This window comes from Saccostrea echinata, unplaced genomic scaffold (assembly GCF_033153115.1).
Source record: "Saccostrea echinata isolate AGI-Se365-2 ecotype Australia unplaced genomic scaffold, CSIRO_AGI_Sech_v1 ptg000044l, whole genome shotgun sequence".
NCBI lineage: Eukaryota > Metazoa > Mollusca > Bivalvia > Ostreida > Ostreidae > Saccostrea > Saccostrea echinata.
In genome coordinates, this window is record NW_026889793.1 from 951,160 (window position 1) to 966,490 (window position 15,331).

The 15,331-nt window shown below is 34.2% G+C and overlaps 1 protein-coding gene across 1 annotated transcript; it reads right to left on the bottom strand.

The window, feature by feature from the left end:
* Positions 1 to 273: 273 nt before the first annotated feature.
* LOC133201402 (snake venom 5'-nucleotidase-like) lies at positions 274 to 14,157 on the bottom strand. The gene is made up of 9 exons (XM_061337213.1): positions 13,787 to 14,157; positions 6,725 to 6,938; positions 4,882 to 5,067; positions 3,755 to 3,952; positions 3,168 to 3,299; positions 2,454 to 2,573; positions 1,868 to 2,023; positions 1,473 to 1,676; positions 274 to 569 (listed from the first exon to the last, which is right to left on the bottom strand). Exons 1-9 carry the CDS (start codon positions 14,120 to 14,122, stop codon positions 379 to 381), a joined length of 1,737 nt encoding a protein of 578 aa, XP_061193197.1. The 5' UTR covers positions 14,123 to 14,157; the 3' UTR covers positions 274 to 378.
* Positions 14,158 to 15,331: the final 1,174 nt, after the last annotated feature.

The window sequence follows — 15,331 nt, forward strand, 5'->3', positions numbered from 1 at the left end:
ACCAAGTGGGACAGACTGACAGACAGACAGAGGGACAGACAGACAGACAGACGGACAGACAGACAGACAGACGGACGGACAGACGGACGGACAGACTCAGAGGAAACCTATAGTCCCCTCCGGTTTCACCGGTAGGGGACTAATAATAACGATATTTAGAATTATGTATCTTAGTATAGTCTACTTGTGTACCAAGTCTTATTGAAATCAGACAAAACCTGTAAGAGGACTAGTTTTGAAAAAAAATATATTTACAGACAGAAGGAGGGACGGACGACGCACACTTTACTAATGCATAAGCTCTTCTGGTGTCTGACCAGTAGAACTAAACAGGAACAAAGATCTCTCTCTCTCTCTCTCTCTCTCTCTCTCTCTCTCTCAGATTGTTACAACTGCGCAGACTAAAATTAAAGTTTCAATTAAAAGAAAAGAGTTTGATATAAATCTGCTTCCGCCGGAAGTATCGTCACATCCGTTGTCGTCAACCATTTCAATTCTCCCGTCAAGACCAGTGGTTAAAGGGGACATCAGCTTTATGTATTCGGCAAATACATCTGTGTCCAGAATACCTTCAAATAAACAAGAAAGAGTGTTAAATTATCACGGCTTAAAAAGGATACTAAGTCTCCTCATGGTTCATCAATAACTTTTTTTTCAGCAGACACTTAATTACTACTAGAGTAAAACTTGTCTAATCCGGCCACCACTGGTTCCAAAGAAATTGGCCGGATTAGACAAAGTTCCGGATTAGACAACATTTTAAACAATTGAAATTACTGAAAGGGACTTCATGTTTACATCGTATTAGGCAAGATTTCGTAATATACAACATCCGGATTAGACAAGTACTACTTTATACTAGTATTTCTATGAACTATATTGTGTATTGGTCTTATTAACAACTTGTACCCCCACCCCCCACCCCACACACACATTTAGATTAAGATGACATAAGTAGATGTCATGCACGAAATCTTAACAGTTTATATAGGTTTTTATAGGACGATCATTTGATTCGGGGGGATGGCGGGGGGGGGGGGGAGGCTAGCAAATTTTTCCGAGTTAGATTATTTATTTATTTATTTTGAAATCGGTGAAAGAAAGATTATTTATTTTCTTCTTCACTAAAAAAAAGTCTGACATACAAAAAACAAGGGGGGGGGGGTGCCAAACTCCAAACTTCTATCAGGATGGGGGGGGGGGTGCACAAGTAAAGGATACAGATTAATTTTCTTGCCAGTTGAGGACGTATTATTTATTTCCAACATTTTCAAGAACAGATTCGTTTCAAAAATCTGCCAGCCCCCCCCCCTTCTCAGAGTCAAATATGGTCTTCCCCTATAATTGAAAATTGTTTTGACTGAACTTAAGTTCAAAGCAAGGTCACGGGTGCACTTTAACAATGATAAAAACGTTTACAAAAGGGGGCTGTGTTAATTTGATTAAGAATAATCAGCCATTGATGCACTCACCCACAACGTGTTTCTGTATAGCGTTGTCTTTAATCATTGTGTAGCCGTCACCTCCATTTAACAGGAAGTTGGATAGAACAATGTCGTACAGTTTTTCATCCTTTAAGGAAACAAATTCCGGAACTTCACATTCCGAGCACAGAACTTTCACATCTACAACCCTTTGACCTTCTGGTTTCTGTAGGTTGTATTTCACCCTTATGCCTGTTTAATTAAAATTATAAAGAATCTTCTTTTTACTTAGTAGCCATTACCATCATATAAAACCTTTGAGACAATTATTGTACATGAATAGAACACGGTAAACGTTCTGTACGCTTGAGTCATTACAGTTTTTGAATACTAAGTATATCTGAATAATTGAATATAATTTTTTTTTAAAAATCTGTTCATACCTGATATTTGTAAAAATCCACCATCCGGGTCCTCTTCATCGTATGACGTCACACTGTACTCTAGTGCCTGACGTAAGTTCCGACCCGGAAGTTGTATGGTGTCCATCGTATTTCTGTACGGCTGGACTTCTATTGCATTTCCCAAAGTTATGGATCCTGAAAACCATTCCAATAAGATATTTCAAAATATTTTTTTTTTATTGCACTTTGACCAAGCAAGATTTTCTTAAAGCATTCATGCAGATTATTAAGATTTTGAGTGCAACAGAAAATCTTATCAAACACTTGCTTTTGATCAAATATGACTCGATAGATTTTCATTATATACGAAAGTATATTATTCCAGCTTGAGCTATAATCAGAAAGATGCATGTTCAAAACAACTAAGGAACGACATATGGTATACATACTCCTTAAATGGAAACAAAACCTTCCTGGGTTTTTCCAAGGAGAAATATTTAATAAAAGCAATTGTTGGGCATTTCATTGAGGAGTATGTCTACTTGGTATGATGGATGGAAATCATCAAAATTACAATGAAATATTTAATTATATACATATCAAAATCTGAAAATATCATTCTTACCTCTTTCAAACGACGACCTTATGGATCCGGAGTTAACAAGGGCTATAAATACCCGAGTAGAGTTGATAGTGTCAGCATCTCTTAGACTCATGTGCACGAAGGAATCAGCCACCAAATTTCCTGAAACAATAAAAAAAGAAACATTTTAACATTCATAATATAGTTTTGTTTACAGTTTTACCGTCTACATACCCATGACCCATGTAACACTCTCTCAGTGTAGCTCTACTAGTCCCTCTTGACTATATTACTCCTCTCTATTGTCTGGCCTCTATACCTACCCATATTCTACTTTCTCACACCCCCTACTACCCTCTACACTATATTACAATGTCCAATGTCTGACCGCTATACTTACCCATGTTTCACTCTCTCATGCAGTTGGCACACAGCTCTACTAGTCCCTCTACACTATATTACACTTCTCCAATATCTGACCGCTATACCTATCCATGTTTCACTCTCTCAGTCGGCACACAGCTCTACTAGTCCCTCTACACTATATTACACTTCTCCAATATCTGACCGCTATACCTATCCATGTTTCACTCTCTCAGTCGGCACACAGCTCTACTAGTCCCTCTACACTATATTACACTTCTCCAATATCTGACCGCTATACCTATCCATGTTACACTCTCTCAGTCAGCACACAGCTCTACTAGTCCCTCTACACTATATTACACTTCTCCAATGTCTGACCGCTATACCTACCCATGTTACACTCTCTCAGTCGGCAAACCGCCCTACTACCCTCCATCTTAACCAGTGATCTACCAATCACTTTCTTTGTGGCGTTCTCAATTTCAAGGAAAAGATCATCTACAATTTTCTGCACTTTTGTGTCTGGAATTAAGACATAACAAAAAATCTGAATTTTACTGTAAATTTCTGTTTGATGAAGAATATTTTGCTTCCATATCTATAATTGAAAATTGGGTACTGTTGGTCTAGTCCTATTTACACACAAGATCACCTTTTTACAATCCGGGGGAGGGGGGGGGGGGGAGTCAAAGTTTTATTAGACATGCAAGGAACTTTTTTTTTACATCTTAAGTTATTTGTGTTAATATTCGAATATCTACAATTTTTCAGCATTTCAGACGTTTTATTCGTGTGATTTGACATCGTTTTAATTCATATCTAATAATTACAAATAATTATGATTTTTGAAAGTCGTCTGGAATTTTGTAGGTGCCATTTACACACATGTATAGAGCCATAGTACATGTGCACGTGTATTTCACACACAAACTGTTGCAATAAATATTTGAATAATTTCGTTTGTTGATTTAAAATACCCTTTGCCACTGAGTTGTTCAAAATGATTGGATTGCCGCCAAAAGAAACCACTTTTCCGTTGTTATCGAATTCGACTTGCAAAAAACCTAGATACTTTCCGAATGCATAATCCTGAACCACCAGAGTTCTCTCCCCATTCGATTTCTCAATCACGTGAGGATATTCACCCACGGGCTTCTCAACAGATGGCGCTGTGCCTGGAATAAATAAGCTTTTTGTCAATGGTAGTTAGGCACATTAATTAAAGTGTCCAGGAGGAGAAGGGAAATTGCAAAGAAAACCAATATTTGTCTTTAAATTCAATTCAAATCAAGCATATACATGATAATTATTTTTGATTTTTACATCTTCAGCATGCTTGAAGACTGAATGCCTTTATTACGGAAAGTTCAAAAACTACATTAAAGACAGTGACCAAAATTATCGTGACAGGTAATGTTTTTTAACAAATATTTTGATATTTTTATTCAAAATTTGTATATGACAATTATAGTCATAAATAAATAAATTTCAAACAGAGTATTAATATGTAACATGACACAATATAATGTATGAAGGAATCGGGAATTGAATCAGGGACCACTGCATCACAAGTCAAGTGCTCTACCACTGAGCTACCAAGGCCAAATCCAATGCCCGTCCTTTACATTCCCCCCTCCTTAAATTGTCTTCGTCCTCTAAATCACAACCCTGTTATTTTTGCCCCTGACAGGACTTACAACTGCAAGTTCAGAGGAGGTCAATGGCACCAAATAATGTAGTTTTGGAAAGGGAAAAATGTTTGGCTGGACAGGAAATCGAACCCTGGACACCTGCGTCACTAGTGTCTTTCACTATTTAACAATTTTCAATTGCCAATGAGTACATGACTTGTACTCATTAGCAATAGAAAATTGTTAATTAGTGAAAGACACTAGTTAGATTCTCTACCAGCCCATGCTGATGTCCACGACCCAAATCAAATTACAAAAAATATGTTTTTTTTACGAACAAAATCATAATCAACTCTAAAGAAATACAAAAGTTCTTCCAAATATAATTACAGATCTATACAATAATAATGATTCCATTCAGCACATAAATCTTTTCTTCGTTAAAACAATAGATCCGCGCCTGTATCCCTCACCTTTGTATAGAAATGTATTGGTGTGTCCTCCAACTACGACGTCAACGCCCTCTACCTGGTTAGCGATTTTTGTGTCCACAGAAAATCCGGCATGGCCCAGAGCGATGATTTTATTGACCCCCTGACTTTCTAACTTCTTGACCTCGGCACGGATGGAGGTCACCTCATCCTCAAATTTCAGGCTTCCTTAAAAAAAAAAGGGGGGGGGGAGGGAGGGCAAAAGAAGGAAAGTTATTTATAATGACATCTACAAGCATATGTTACCATGTTGTTTGTTTTCTATAGCTTTAAAGCTTTAATTCTTAAAATAAGTACAATACAGGTTGAGAAATAATACTAGTATTATATGTGTTGTAACTGGGATAGCTGAGGGCAGCTTTTCTCAGTAAAAAACAATCATCACGTCCATCCTTTGTTTTATGAACGTTAAATGAGCAAATGTCTACTAATAAATACGGTTTCTGAAGGTAATATAAATTTTTATCACTGTATGAAATTCATTTTCTACAGTAGTGGGATTACTTATACATTTAGTTTACATTGAAAGTTCATTAAAACAGCAGCCATTAAGATATGGACGTCTATACTATGGATTTGTTGCCATTAAACTTATTCTACACAGCCGTAATTGTCATTTACTAATGAAAAATTTCTAGGGATGTTATTTTTTTAACATAATAGCTCTGCTCTACATTTGTAATTTCATCCTTGATTTTTTTTTTTTTTTTTTTTTTTTTTTTTTTTTGTGAACAGAATAAAAGCCATATATTTGGTCTATTTCAAGTTTTCATTAATCGACGAACTAATTACAAGCTATTTAATAAAATGTATGCCATTTTGTACAGGAATGGCTGTTAAAAACCAAACATAATGGAAGCAAACAGAAAAAGCACCTGAGCTTTCTAATAAACTAATGGACAACATGAACTCTGTTGTCGGAACACAATCATTTTAACGAGCTGTCAATTTGACGTCGGTTTAAAGTTTCGTCATTAAAAATATGATTGATTTCATATCAAGAGAGAGAACAGATCAGTTTGAAAAATCAAGATAACTTTTTTTAATACTTGTTCCACTGTTTTATTAGATGTTAGTTTTTAGTTCACTTCTGCAAAAATGAAAAGAGCTTATACTTTGCCCCGTCGCCGGAGTTCCACTTTAAAATTTTGGGAGCGGTACATTGGACCATCCTTTCATTGATGCTGTATCTTTGGATGCTTACTTTATGCTGCGGATACTGAAATTCAACTAGACAAGCTAGCAACCAACAAGGAATTTCGTCAAAGGACTGAGAGTACTTAGACAGAATTTTCGACAGTTTATAAATAATAATTTGATAACTTAATTATGCAAGACTTAATTATAAATAATAAATTACACACTCGGAGGCATTTAAACTCATCTGCATAGGGAAAATTCGGGGGGGGGGGGTATTTTCAACGGGAATCATCAAGAAAATTTGTTTCTATCAGTCAAACTCATCGCGGATATACTGCCATGTATTAGGTCTTATTGTCGAACGGAAAAAAAGTGTGACAATAACACTTTAATAGTGAGTGCAGTCCAAAGCAGGGCCTCCAAAGCACCCACCGTCACAGAACCTGAATGGCGGTGGAAATGAAACTTAAAGACTTTATACAATTTAAAAAAATTACAAGGAACATCATATGACAAGTTTTATTTTAAAAAAAATTTCATGTACTTCGTGTCATTCACTTAATTTTGTGCTGTGTTTAACTTTTAATCGTTCGTTTGTTAAAAAATAAATAAATAAATATTAAATAAATAAATAAATATTAAATAAATAAATAAATATTTAAATTAATTAAATAAATAAACTCACCAGGCTGAGATATCATGGGCGTGTCTTTTGTTGTATAACCTATAACCCCGATCTTTTCCCCTCCCACTTCTGTGATGTAGCTTTTAGATACATAAGGTTTGATCCGGGCTTCTGTCTCTAAATTGATGTTGGCGCTGAGAATGGTGAAGTTTGCGTTCTGGAGCAATGGTAGAACACCGGCAATATTGTTGTCAAATTCGTGATTTCCCAAGGCCTATCCAAGATATAAAGTTCATAAACTTTCAGTTCTGATCTGAAAATATCGGGATAAATGATCTCAGTGAAATTTGGACTGCATGGCGAGATGCAAACCTGCAGCTTTTTTGTATGGAAAGGGTATTCATAAGCACTGCCTGATACCCAATCCATTTAGATTTCTGAATAAATATTATTTAAAGCAAAGTAATCTAAGGAGCACTGGGATAAGTAGAAACGTAGCCGTAGGAACCGGGGGCACGGAGGGGGGGGGGGCTGTCCCCAATAATTTTGCCGATATATAGTATACTATAGAATACATAGCAACTGTATGTTTGTGTCCCCTCAGTAAAAACGTCTGATGAACTTTTTCTGCTTGTTAAGCAATTAATGCTTCGTAGTGTTCCTCCAGACCGAAATATTTAGTTTGCCTCACCCCACCCCCACCAACTGAAATTGCTTCTTAAGGACCCGAGAAAGGAATATTTAGTGCTACAATACTGACCTAAACTCACCGTGAAAGAGTTACTATATTTACAGGTATATGTTAAAAAACTATTTTTAAAACTGGGGCGATATTGTATTTAGTCACTCACCATGTTGTTACCCATGCATTTGCCGGGGCATATTGTATAGATCAAACTTTGCATGACAGTAATACAGACAGACGTTGACCTGTAGAGACGGGTACATGTATAAAGCGACATGTAGAAAGCATCGAAAAAATACATAACGGACTGTCAGTTTTTTTACTATATGCAGCTTGATTTTGAGACACAAGACTTATATCTGATATTTGTTTTCGAAATGAAGATGTTTTACTGCCAGTGGGTATACCTGGGTAGAGAACTGAAGCTACTATAGATCACCTTTTGATAACGGATAAAAAGAAACGTCAATTACTTAATTGACCAGATTTTTATAACTTTAGTATGTAGAAGGACCATTTTTAAAAACCATAACGTTTAAGCTGAAGTTATCTTGTACTTTTTCATGTCTTCTAGGACCACAAAGAGTACCCCAAGAGGGACACTCTTTAAGTTACATGTGTTTTCGAATAAGCTAAGTGGTATTAATTCAATGTAGTAATCCCAAATGCCAAATTCTTAAGTTGGAGGGCACATATATATGCATAATGTACGTGCAAAAACAGGGGTGTGCAACTGCATTCTATTCATTTGAGCAGTTTCGTACAATAATTCAATGGCATGTGAACCCTTGGCTTTCATGTTTTATTATTAATCAGCCAGTGTACAGAGTTGAAGTATAATTCAGTCTTCGGGACTATGTATTTCTTTCTTTTTTAATTGGTATAGAAAATGCATGACGTGAAAATTTTCAATTAGTTCATTGGTTGGAATGCTTTTCAAGGCAAGGGTGGATAATTTTCTGGTGATCTAATTTCCGTTCGACTTAACCGGGCATTTTTTTTTTCAATATTTTTCAATTTTTAAAAAAAATTCTCCAATCGAACAAATTAAGAAAATTGCAATAAATGAAACTGACACTTTAATTTTTTAAAACAATCACTATAAGAAGTGTTTCAATGAATCTATATTTTCATATTCAACAGCAATGTTCTTTTTTCCCCCTATGTTTTGTCTTTAATATGGTATAGGGCTAACGTCTGTAAAAACTGAGGAAGAATTACAGAGCCAAGAACTACTCAAGAATAATACGGCCTAATAAGTTATGTCAGTTTACTGTTTTGGGTTATTGCTAAAGACGGCAAAGCTTTTGGTTGGGAAAGCAATACTTGAAAGATAATATATTGAACTTTGTGAGTTTTTTAAAACCTATGGAACGAAAAATTATGAATTTTGTAGATGGCTAAAAACTATATAGCTGAACAATGTCATTGATCAGTACATACTGAAATGACAAAGGGATAGCTATTTTTCTATAGGTCCGATAAATATGGTATCGACAAAACAGAATTGGGATTTATTAAAAATATTTAAAATATTTCCTTATTTAAAAAAAAAATGGAGAATTTTAGTCAAAGAAGATAGACGAACAAGGCGAATACAGTTAACACAGGTCTATGTTGCGACAAATAAGACGAAAAATTAAATCTCAGTTACAACAAAAATTTCGTTGATATTTCATCTAACATTAACGCTTATTTTATGTATAATCTCTACAATTTGCAAAAAATCTCACAAAGATTGAAAATTTTTGTCTATGAAATAGTATACACACCAAAGAGGACAAAAATGATCATTTTCTCATATACAATTTTCCCATATGAGAGGGTCTTCGCTCCATTTTTCTGAAGGTTTATCCTCGAAGTATCTATACATTTTTTACTTTAAAAACATGGTGCAAAGACCCATTGTAACACTTTTAATTTACACTTTTAAGGACAGACGATACGTTCCTAAATAATATATAATTTTTTCCAAGATTTTGTCATTGAGGTATTGCTCCTTTAACATGTTTACTCACAGAAAATTGAGGTACCTTACCAGGCATTTGTGCAAAATACTAGAGGGTAGTTTTCCTTATATAATCCTTTTGGAAAAAAAATTAATTTGATAATTAATATCAATTTTTTGAGTGTTTGGATTTTTTAAAGATGATTAGAAACTGGTTTAGAAATTATAAGGTAATTAAAATTTTGAATATTTTTCATACATTACGAAGATATACATAACAGATATTCGAGGAACGTATCGTCTGACCTTAAAACACAACATTCGTGTCTTCCCGAAAATTACTTGAAGTCCATTTAGTCAAGGGTTATATCACAAACCTGATTTAAATGCTGATATTTCTTATGACCGGTATATATGTAGCGTAATGGTAAGCTTTGTTACAATGCGAAATGTAATAACAATGCAAAATGTAATAAACTGGGATTATAACATTTTGAGTCGAGATCAACGCAGAATGTAATAACGCAAAATGTAATAACACGATTTTTGAATTATTATATTTTGCGTTGGGATTAACGCGAAATGTAATAATGCACTTTTTGGTTGTTACATTTTGCGTTACTTAATTTTTTCGTTGCGGACAACGCAAAATGTAACAAAACAATACAGCTACACTTCGAAATCTCGAACACAGATATCTCGAATACCCCGGATATGTCGAAGTAAGGCCGCGGTCCCGACGAAATTTGCTTTATAAATGATTAAAATAAACCCCTCTATATGTCGAACACGGTAATGTCGAATACCCCGGTTATCTCGAAGTAAAATTGTGTACCCATTCATTAAAATTACATGCGTTATCTCGAAGTCAGGATAATTTTCCGCACGGTCCCGTCAACTTCGAGATAACGAAGTTTAACTGTATGTAATAAAACAAAATAGTATTTATTTTTTGTATTGTGTTCAACGCGAAACATCACAAAATTGATTGAAACATATAACGATGGGGAAACGCGCTTCACTAAATAGACAGACATATCTATGACCATGAGACAAAGTTTAACGTTACGGCTCTTACGGATATATCTAAATCTAATTGTTTAATTTTTTTGACGCTATTTCTAACATTTTTATTGAATACTTATAAAACATTAACTTAACTTTGATTGACATGTATATTTATAAATCATTCTGTATTATATATCTATCACCGACATTCTTAATTACCAAAGATTAACCATGGGTCCATTAAGAACTCTTGATATGCATGTACGACGTGCATGTGAACATTGGTTAGCAAATTAGAAGTGTATATGTGTGTGTATACATGTCTAGCGAGGAGAAGCGGGGGGGGGGGGGGGTAGAGTTACTCGTATATTGATCATTGTATTTTTATGCACATGCAGAAAATATCCATTTCATTGTTGAAAAGAGAGAGAGAGAGAGTGAAAATTTTATTTTTGCTGGTCTGCAACGCACATGATTTGTAAAACATGCAGAATGAAATCTTAATTGTCAAGAAACCCCCTTCCCGCTATCTTTACACTGCCAGTAAAAATAAATATATTTCTTTTCTAAATTTCAGGCATGTATCAAAAAGCAAAAGCAAACTGATACACTGATAAACGAAATACACCCCCCCCCCCCACACACACACACACATACATGTACGTGAACATGCGCGTTTCTAATTTGTAATATCTATGATTTGGATATCAACTAATTTTAAATGGCTAATGAAATCAATATATACAAATGTAATAAAATCAGATCTAATGAAAGAATTAGCATATGTTTATTTTTTCTTTTGTTTATTTTTTCCATTTATTTTCTTCATCCACTACTCAATTGAAAATTATTCTCAACCTGATTGACTTAAAAGTGTGTTATTACATTTTGCGTTGTTGCATTTTGCTTAATCTCGACGCAAAATGTAATAACGCAAAATGTAATAATCCAAAAATCGTGTTATTACATCCTGCGTTGTTACATTTTGCGTTGATCTCGACGCAAAATGTAATGACGCAAAATATAATAATTCTAAAAAGTTTGTTTTTACATTTTGCGTTATTACACATTTTGCGTTGATATCGACGCAAAATGTAATAACGCAAAATGCAATAATCCCGGTTTATTACATTTTGCGTTGTTATTACATTTCGCGTTGTAACAAAGCTTGTTAATTTCAAGGACAAATGATTCTCTGAATTTTTAGTGCTAGGGTTCGAATCTCCGAGAATACAATATTTATTTATATTTTTAATTATAGAATAATTTTTCGCCAAGAAATTTTTCCGCAGAAAAGTTTTATTTGTCATAATTTCATTAATGTCAATAAAAGAACTTTACTCTGAATACTAAATTTACAAATTGTATATGATTTTCACATGTATATATCTGAAGCTATCTAGGCATTCTGCACGCCTTGTTCGCCCATTTCCTTTTAATAGAACAACAAATCATCGTCTTCCAGTTGAGTCTGGGTGATGGCGTGGAATTTCAAAAAAAAAAAAAAAAAAAAAAAGAGAGAGAATATGCCATATATTCAGTATGCATCTAATAAGGGACAAAATGCAGCCGAGTGTCATTACATTCTAGAATGTCATTTGTTTCCCAGAATGTCGGGGAAAATATCTGCATAAAAGTATTGTAACAGAAAAATGCATAATTAAGTGGTTTGAGAGTGAGAGAATAAATTGAACTAGAACTTTTCACTTTAGGCAAGGTACTAGTATTAATCTTTAATAATAGGTATTTGATAATTATTATGCATTTCATTAAAAGATAGGACGGAAGCAGTATTAACCATATAATGGAGAACTACATTACGCGGTTGGTGTTTAATTTGAGTCTGCACAAAATTATATACACAATGATTATTAAATTTAGTTCGATATGCTTAAACAAAGGTTTTTTTTCCTGTATGAATTTCTGTGTAGTTATTGGAGAAATGTGGCTTAGTAATAATATTTCAAAGTTTATGTATATACCCCCAACCCAATATATAAATATTTCTAAAAGTCGTTCTTGTGTTTCGATATACATGAACCGTTAAGTTCGCTTCAAAAATACGTAAAAAACATTTTTTTTAAATCGACTGAGTTCTAAAGAACCTTTTAGTATATTCCTTTTTTATCAAACACCCGCAGTGAAGGCATTCACAGTATTTATTTTAACGGAGTTTATTTTATTCAGTATTTTATTCTGCAAGAAGAAGTTATATATACACACTTCACTGTAAACATTGAACAATATGCTATATGTCATTCATGTGATGTGGGAATCAGATATAACTTAATCTCAATTGACACAGGTCATGTGATTTTCTTTCTCAGAGCAGAGATTGAGCTTTCTAGCACTGCATTCCAACCTCAGATGACCTTTTACTGGTAGAAGTTTTTGACAGGATTGAAAACTTTTACAAGTTTATCTTTAAGAAATTTGTAAGCTATAGCTATATCTTTCAAGATAAAAAGAACCTTTCATGTATCGAGTTTACAATGACCCATTAATTTTTTTTTTTTTGCTTGTAATCTGTAAGGCACGTTCGCGTGTACTCGACAAAATAATTTCATTTCGAAATAAATTTCGTTTTGTTCATTCACATATACTCCGTTTCATCCGAGTCTTTGGGATAAAGAAAAAATAAATTATTTTTAAAATTCACTTTAAGTACACTACACACAGGAAAGGGGGTAGCATAATAATTTGTATATAATAGAAGCACACTAATTATAATGTAATTACAATAAACATGCATTTGTTGCTATGATGTAAAAATGTAAATTTTGAGAGAGGGGGGGGGGGGTAAATCTAGTTTAAGCTGACAGTGTCACAGTTTTGTCTCCAGGTTACCAATAAAAGGAACATCTTTACAAAATTAAAGTCTCATTAATTTATTGTGCTTCCTGATTTATTTTACCATATACACATGTAAAAAGTAGCATGTACGCGTAACATGCACGTATACATATTGTACATTTCTATTTAAAATATACTGAATGTCAGGAAGAAAATATTTTGATTTTGTTCTCTTTTATCTTAACACAGAGGTATTGTATTATAGTTAATACGGATATTGTGTGTGAACGTGCATTATAGTACTTTGTATATAATACCGTGTATAATCTGCGTTACTTCCGTAACGAACGCTCTGTGTGTTATAGCCTGTATCACATGTTAAGATAAATATAATGTAAGTGTGATGTATCTTAATAAAATCCGATATCTTTTCCAGATTTTGGGGAGGAAAAAAATTCTTATAAATGGGAGATATTACAAAATTCCACTAAATATTCGGAGAATATCGTCAACATTACTGTGTGCATTGGGGGGGGGGGGGCTCCAAATAGTTCTACAGCGACTATTCATGTTTTTTTTATACAATTGCAAAAATTACTTTGATGGAAATCTACCCAACGGTCCACCACTAAAACCCACATTCATTCCTAATTCCTAAATTTTAGATTGAATGAAAAAATATAAATACCATGGCATCGTAACCGATGAGATTCATCATAGTGTGCGTAACGTATCCTCCATAATGAGAGAACCAGAGGGTCCCCTGGTACTGGTCCCCAGCGTCCAGCAGGAGAGTATTCCGATGCCCCCTTCGGAGCTCCTCGACTTTTGTCTTTATTCTGGCCACTCCGCCAAAGCAATTTGAACTTCCAGAGGAACACTGTCCACCGAAAGCGTTCATCTCCTGTATTCTAGCGTGAACATCATTTGTGTGAAGGACTGTTAATTCATACCCATATGTCATGGCAGGTGTCATAATGATAAAAATATTGATGATGAGTCCAACATTCTTGTTAAAATTCATTGCGGCTGAGGGTTTTAATTAAAAGACAAATTCCAAACCACAGCACTTAATTTTAGTCCTCAAAATAACAAATATATTTTTTCACAGCTTTGTTGACTTCACAATCTTCTGTCCACAGTGTGTTCAGAATAAAAATTTCCGCTATTTAAAACCTTAATGAACTATGCACATAATAAAGCATTTAGTAAACGGTTCCTAAGGATTTTAGCAAACATATCCGCCCGGAAGTTTAATCACACTTAAGATTATTGTTAATCACTATTAATACAATTATTTAGCACAACGGACCTCCAAAGACGATTCACCAGTAAATCTAGTTTCGTTGATCTATCAACAATCATTTATACAAACAGAATAAAAAGTCTTGGGGTGTTTTGAAAAGCGTTAACAGTCGCTCGCACGTCCTTTAGAAAGTTTGTAAAGCTTTTAAGGTACTTTTATCTTACGGACAAATTGATCAATGCTGGTTTGTGAACTTAAATAGAAGAGGAATGTAATCATCCCGAACATCATATCTAGAGGGCATAATGACACTAATTATTCTACAGAGAGAGAGAGAGAGAGAGTCCGACATTTTTAGAAGAAATACGTTAGATCTTTGTATAACCGTGTGCAAATAGCTGTATAATGACTTTACGTAATTCTTCTTTAAATTGGGAATTTTAATAAAGTTAATTGTTTAATTTATCAATCTTGATAAACAATTCAAAAAGCAACTTAAGCTCCGCAGTGTGTACGGTGGCTTGTATAGGACATGGTATGAGAAATCTAAAAATTGAGAGAAATAAAATTTCGTAATTACGAAATAAAAATCGTCTAAAAACATCAGGAGATCTCTCTTAAGTCAAAAAAAGTTTTAACAAGAATAAATGCTATTTGTAGATAACATTGCATAATCATTGCATTTTATTGTAGAAATATATATCTTGATACAAGAAGCACATCAATGCACCCATAACACATGACATTATATTTTCTTCCTCAGAGCACCTGTCAGAGAGAGTTATAAATCTTGAATATAGTCAGTTTCCCATTCATTTTAATCCCGTTATTCCAGGTAGAGTATTCTCCTTGTTTTGGTCAACCCTTTTGTGTCCAAAAGAACCCTGTGTACATACATTAGGCCTTTCAACTGCCGCTAGGGTTCGATGAAAAGAACGATAACCCATTACCGGAACTTGTTTAGAGCGGGTCCGAGGAAGCTAATTG

Bases quoted from the DNA above. Each gene is read 5' to 3' on its own strand.
- LOC133201402 (XM_061337213.1), bottom strand. From the start codon at position 14,122: ATGAATTTTAACAAGAATGTTGGACTCATCATCAATATTTTTATCATT. The intron at 3,953-4,881 runs GTGAGGGATACA...TATTTATTCCAG, and splicing joins CAATACATTTCTATACAAAG to GCACAGCGCCATCTGTTGAG. The intron at 3,300-3,754 runs GTATTTTAAATC...TCTTAATTCCAG, and splicing joins GAACAACTCAGTGGCAAAGG to ACACAAAAGTGCAGAAAATT.